The sequence below is a fragment of the Ornithorhynchus anatinus genome, chromosome 17 (genome assembly GCF_004115215.2).
Source record: "Ornithorhynchus anatinus isolate Pmale09 chromosome 17, mOrnAna1.pri.v4, whole genome shotgun sequence".
Classification (NCBI taxonomy): domain Eukaryota; kingdom Metazoa; phylum Chordata; class Mammalia; order Monotremata; family Ornithorhynchidae; genus Ornithorhynchus; species Ornithorhynchus anatinus.
This window is the reverse complement of record NC_041744.1, coordinates 17,406,097-17,412,096: the sequence shown is the minus strand read 5'-3', so window position 1 is coordinate 17,412,096 and position 6,000 is coordinate 17,406,097. Positions and strand designations below refer to the sequence as shown.

General features: G+C 65.5%; 1 protein-coding gene and 1 non-coding gene across 2 annotated transcripts in view; both read left to right on the top strand.

Annotated features, from left to right (window-relative positions):
• The first annotated feature begins 331 nt into the window (after positions 1-331).
• URB1 (URB1 ribosome biogenesis homolog) overlaps positions 332-6,000 on the top strand; it is a 34,820-nt gene continuing 29,151 nt past the window's right edge. The window contains exons 1-4 of the mRNA XM_029082687.2: positions 332-495; positions 3,970-4,109; positions 4,604-4,755; positions 5,561-5,693. Of these exons, the coding sequence (XP_028938520.1) occupies positions 369-495; positions 3,970-4,109; positions 4,604-4,755; positions 5,561-5,693 (552 nt within the window). The 5' untranslated portion in view covers positions 332-368. The remainder of the gene's footprint in view (positions 496-3,969; positions 4,110-4,603; positions 4,756-5,560; positions 5,694-6,000) is intronic.
• Positions 2,129-2,190, top strand: MIR7406 (microRNA mir-7406). The gene has a single exon (NR_130412.1). It is a non-coding gene; the product is annotated as a microRNA mir-7406 (primary transcript).

Below are 6,000 nucleotides of genomic sequence, written 5' to 3'. Positions count from 1 at the left end.
ATCATCCTTATTATTATTATTATTATCCTATCATTATCATTATCCTTCGAGCAGCGCTGGGCCCATAGTAAGGGCTTCACGAATACCAACATTATCATCATTATTATCCTGATCATCATCATCATCATTATTCTCCGCGCAGCGCTGGAAGGGCCGAGGGAGTCGGCGGCCGATCCTCGTGCTTCCGCGCAGTGCGGCGGCGGGCCCGCAGGGGGCGCCCGAGGAGGGGGGGGGGACCGAGGGGGCGTGTCCCGAGGAGGCCCCGCCCCTTCCGGCGGCGGAGGCCCCGCCCCTTCCGCCCGCGGAGGCCCCGCCCCTTCCGACTGCGGTCCCGCCCCTTCCCGGCTGGGGGCGCACGTGCGGCGAGGATGAGCAAGAGGAAGGACCCCCGCCCCCACCCCGCGCGGCCCCCGCCCGCCGCCTCCGCCCGGCAGCCCTCCGCCTCCGCCTGGCAGCTGAAGACGCAGCTGCGGACCCGGCAGGACGTCGGCCAGGGTCAGACCCTCCCCCGGCCACTGCCTCCCTTCTCCCCGTTCATTCGCCCCCGTTTTAGAATCATGGGGGCGGGGGGGGGGGGGGGGGGGGAAAGCTCTTCCTGTGTGCAGAGCGCTGGGCTGAGCGCCGCGGGACGTACGGGCCCCCACGCTCTCATTTTTAGCGTCATGATACTGATGATGATGTTGGTGAAGCGCTTACTATTCGTTCATTCACTCAATAGTACGTATTGAGCGCTTCCTCTGTGCAGAGCGCTGTGCTGAGCGCCGCGGGACATACGGACTCCTCGGGTGGGCCCACGTGGGGCTCACGCTCTCATTTTTAGCATCATGATGATGATGATGATGTTGGTGAAGCGCTTACTATTCGTTCATTCACTCAATAGTACGTATTGAGCGCTTCCTGCGTGCAGAGCGCTGTGCCGAGCGCTGCGGATTGAGCGCTTCCTCTGTGCAGAGCGCTGTGCTGAGCGCCGCGGGACATACGGGCCCCTCGGGCGGGCCCGCGTGGGGCTCACGCTCTCATTTTAATCATCATAATAAGGATGAAGTTGGTGTCGGTTAAGCGCTGACTATGTGCTGAGCGCCGGAGGGGGATACAAGGTGAGCGGGTGGTCCCACGTGAGGCTCGCAAGCTTCCTCCCCATCTGACAAATAATGATAACGGTGGCATTTGCGAAACGCCTACTAGGTGCCGAGCACCGTTCCGAGCGCCGGGGGAGATCCAGGGTCTTCGGGTCGTCCCACGCGGGGCTCCCGGGCTTCACCCCCGTTTTCCAGATGAGGTGACTGAGGCCCAGAGAAGTGAAGGGACTCGCCCATAGTCCCGCAGCTGACGAGCGGTGGAAGCAAGATTCGAACCCATGACCTCTGACTCCCACGCCCGGGCTCTTCCCAGCGAGGCACGCTGCTTGAGCGCTTCCCGGGCGCCGAGCGCCGTTCTAAGCGCCGGGGGAGACACGGGGTCATCGGGTGGTCCCACGCGGGGCTCCCGGGCTTCACCCCCGTTTTCCCGATGAGGTCACCGAGGCCCAGAGGAGTGAAGGGGCTCGCCCGCCGTCCCACAGCCGACGGGTGGCCGAGTCCGGGATTCGAACCCATGACCCCCGACTCCCCAGCCCGGGTTCTTCCCTCCGAGCCGCGCCGCTTCTCTAAAAGTGTAGCTCGCGACAGTCGTTAAGCGCTTGCCACGTGCCGAGCGCCGTTCTGATCCAAGGTGATCGGGTTGTCCCCCGTGGGGCTCACGGTCTCGATCCCCATTTGACAGATGAGGGAACCGAGGCCCAGAGAGGTCAGGTGACCCTGCCCGAAGCCACACAGGGGACGAGCGGCAGAGCCGGGATCAGAACCCACGACCCCGGGCTCTTGCCACGGGCCTGCACTAGGCGCTTGGAACGTACAGCTCGGCAACGGAGACGGTCTGGGTTCGCCGCCCCGGGCCTCGGTTCCCCCCTCCGGGAAACGGGGACGACCCAACGACCTCGGATCTACCCCGGCGCTTAGAACGGCGCCCGGAACGCAGTAAGCGCTTAACAGGCGCCATCGTTGTCGGTATCGATCTCTGGGCCTCGGTTACCTCATCCGCGGAACGGGAGCCTCGCGGGGCTCGGGTCCCCCACGGGGCTTGGCGCAGGGTCAGCGCTTAACGGGTGCCGTCGTCATTCATTCATTCGACGGTACCTGTCGAGCGCTTCCCGTGTGCGGAGCACTGCGCTAAGCGCTCGCAGAGTGCCGCGGGGCAGCAGGTGGGAGGCGACCCCTACCTAATGACACGGGGCTCACCGTCTGGAACGGGGAGACGGGCGCAACGAGACCAGTAGACAGGCCTCGATGGCGTAAGTGTTCATGGGTAGAATTAGAGATATGTACACATCCAAGCGCTCAGTACGGTGCTCTGCACATAAGAAGTGCTCAGTAGATTCTCTTTGGTGAATGAATAATGGGAAAGAGTAATCGATACGTACGTGGTTACACCGGTGCAGTCGGGTGGGGAGGGGGGCGGGGCAGAGGGAGGGAGTCGGGGCGATGGGGGAGGAGGGGCGGAGGGCTCCGTCTGGGAAGCCCTCCGGGAGGAGGTGAGCTTTCAGCGGAGCGTCCGTTACTGGCAGCGCTCGGCACCTAGCGAGCGCTCAGCGGATACCGTCATCCTTATTATCATTCCCCCGTCTCCCCACCCCGCAGCACTCGCCTGTCCGTATCTGTCCGTCTTTGATTCTCTTTCTTTCGACGCCTGTTCACCTGTCGTTTACGCGCATCTGTAATTCTGCTTATCCCTCTCGACGCGTACCCGAACCTCCGTTTATTTCTGTCGACGCCCTCGTTGGGACGCGTAGCTATAATTCTGTTCATTTCTCTCGATGCCCGTTTTACTCGTTCCGGTGCGCATCCGTTTGTGATCCCATTTACTGGTGTTGACGCTCGCGTACTCGTTTCGCTGTCCGTCTCCCCCGGCCCCGGACTGTGAGCCCGGTGTGGGCGGGGCCCGTCTCTCCTTATTGCCGTAGTGTGCTTTCCTAAGCGCTTAGTACAGTGCTCTGCACGCAGTAGGCGCCCGACGAACACGACCGAATGAGTGAGGTGCCCCAGTTGTCGTTCCTGCCGTGGGCGTTGAGACCGTGAGCCTCCCGTGTGGGTCGCGGCCTGGGCCCGTGCCGCTCGGCTTGCGGGCGACCCCGGTGCTTACTACGGTGCCTGGCGCTTGGGAAGCGAGAAACAAAGCAGGAGGGGCGCTAGGGCGGGACTGGCGCAGCAGACGGGGGCTCCCGGTGGGACGTGGCTCAAAAGACAGATTTTTTTCTCTTCCAATCCTAGCGCACTCCATCCTCCCGAGGGCTGAGTACGGGGCCGTGCTCCCCGGTAAGCGCTCAGTAAATACCGCTGAGCGATTTACTGCGGGGCCGTGAGCGTCCCTTATGGTGTCCCCAGGCCCTGCCCACGTGTGCGGAACTCAGCCCGGAGGCTCCTCGAACCGAGCCCCGCGGCCTTTCGTCCATTCGTCCGGGAGCGTTTATTGAGCGCTTACCGCGTGCACAGCGCTGTACTCGGCGCTTGGGAGAGTCCAGGGGAACAGTCCCCTCGATTCTATCTGTTTATTGCTATTGTTCTCGCCCGTCCCTCTCCCCCCCGATCAGACCGTGAGCCCGTCAGAGGGCGGGCGCCGTCTCTATCTGTTACCGGGTTGTCCATTCCAAGCGCTTAGTCCGGTGCTCTGCACGTAGTAAGCGCTCAATAGGTACGAGTGAACCAATGAACAAGAAACGGACGTGTATGTACGTATCCCGCATTTATAGTCACGATCGTCTTCTCCTTGAGCTCGCCGTGGGCGGGGAGGGTGTCTCCCGTCATGATCCTTGTCTCCCGTCTCTGTTATACGCTTATAGCCGGACTCTCCCAAGCGCTTAGTGTAGCGCTCCGCCCACGATAAGCGCTCAAGAAGTACGATGAATTCTTTTACCTCTGCCCACACCTCTTTCAGCACTGGAGACTTTCGTGTCCAGGGCCAGGAAGTTACCTCCAGCTGGCCCGTGTGATGTCGTGGAAGAGTACGTCAAGATCTCGGTGGAGTGCGCGGAGATCTTCCAGCTGTTCGGTGGAGAGAAGAGGCCGGAGAGGGAGGTGAGCGAGCGAGACCCGAACCCCGGGGACGGAGGGAGCGGCCCCGGCTCTCGGGGTTACGGGTTCTAATCCCGGCTCCGGCCCCCGCCTGCCGTGCGACCTCGGACCGGTCGCCTGACTGGTCTGCGCCTCAGTTTCCTCGTCCGCAGAAAGAGGATTTCGGTCCCCGTTCCTTCCGAGCCCCCGCGCGGGACCCGCCTGTCTCGGGTCTACCCCGGCGCTCGGTACGGTGCTTCTCGGCGAGAAGCGGCGTGGCTTGGCGGATGGGGCCCGGCCCCGGGGGTCGGAGGGACCTGGGTCCCGATCCCGGCCCTGACGCCGGTCCGCCGGGCGGAACGTCGGCCGGCGTCCCCCCGCCCAGCGCGACGGTGAGGTGAGGTCTCCGCCCTCTGCCCCCCTCTCGACTACGAGCCCGTCGCGGGCGGGGAACGCGTCGGCCGCCTCTGCCGGAGCGGACTCTCCGGAGCGCGTGGCGCGGTGTGGTTTTTTTGCAGGTGATGCTGATCCTGCAGGCCCTGGAAGCCATCCTGCTGCGCACGGCCAGCGACCTGGCCCACCTGCGCATCGTGGGGACCAACATCGTCAAAACCCTCATCAACAATCACATGAAGGTGCTCTACGAGTCGCTGTTCGCCTCGGGCTACCAGTGAGTCCGCCTGCCACGGGCGCGCCGGGACGGAGGGGGCGGCGGGAGGCCGGCGGCCACCCCGGTCGCCGCCGAGGGCCCGGCTCCCCCGTCCGACCGGTCCCGGGGTCCGGGCGGCCCGCCCGCCCTCTGGAGCGGGTCTCCCCCTCTCCGGAGTCGGGACTCCGCGGCCCAGGCCTCCCCTCCCCTCCCCTCCCGGCCTCGTCCGCACCCTCCCTCCGGTGCGGTCTGTCTTCGGAGAGGCTCGTTGGTTCGGTCGGTCGCGTTTGTCGAGCGCTCGCTGTGCGCGGAGCACCGTACCGAGCGCTCGGGAGAATTTACGGTGTAAGAGTGAAGAGGCACATTCCCTGCCCACGGCGGGTTTGTGGTCTAGAGGGCCGTTAATGCGAGGAAATAAACGGCGGATGTGTACGTCAGCGCTGTGGGAATGAATAAAGGGAGCGAGGCAGGGTGACGTAGAAGGGCGTGGGGGGGAGAGGAGAGGAGAGATCAGTCGGGGAAAGCCTCCCGGAGGAGATGGGCCTTCGGTAAGGCTCTGAAGGGGGGCGGGGAGAGTAACGGTCGGATCTGAGGAGGGAGGGCACGCTCCCGGGTTCCCAGCCGCTTCTCCCGGAGGCCCCTTCCCCGCCGGGGAGCTTAGCCTTCCCTCCAGCCGGGGCCGCGTGCCCGTCCCCTCCCCCGCCAGCCCTCTGTCTCCCGGCGCCGGGTCTGTCGGGGCCCACCGGCTCCCCGCCCCCACCGCCCGGAGCCGCCCCGTCTCCCCGGGGCGCTCGCCTTCCCGCGGTCACGTCGCTCCCGCTCGCAGGATGTCCCGGGCCTGCCTGAACCTCATGGCGGCGATGGTGGCCCAGGGGCCGGATGCCGCCCGCGACGTCTACGGCCATTTCGACTTCAACAAGAAGCCCCTCCGGGCTCTGGTGACCAGACGGAGCCCCAAGGTAGAGGCGGCACCGGGCGGCCCCACCGGGCTCGGCGGAATAGGAGGGAGAGTTGGCCCGGCCCGGCGGGGCCCCGAGCGTCCGCCCGGCCCGACCCCTTCCCCCGGCCGGGGGGTACCCCGGGCCTTCCGGTCAGCCGCGCTCTCGGGCTGCGGCGGAAGCCGTCCCTTCCTGTTGGCTTGCCTCTGCCCGGCTCTCTCCCCCCTTAGAAAAACGAGCCGGGCGGCGGCGCGGAGCGCCGCTCGCGGGCCCTCCCGCTCGAGCGGGGACCTCCGGTTCGCGGCCGGCCGGGGAAGAGTCGGGCGGT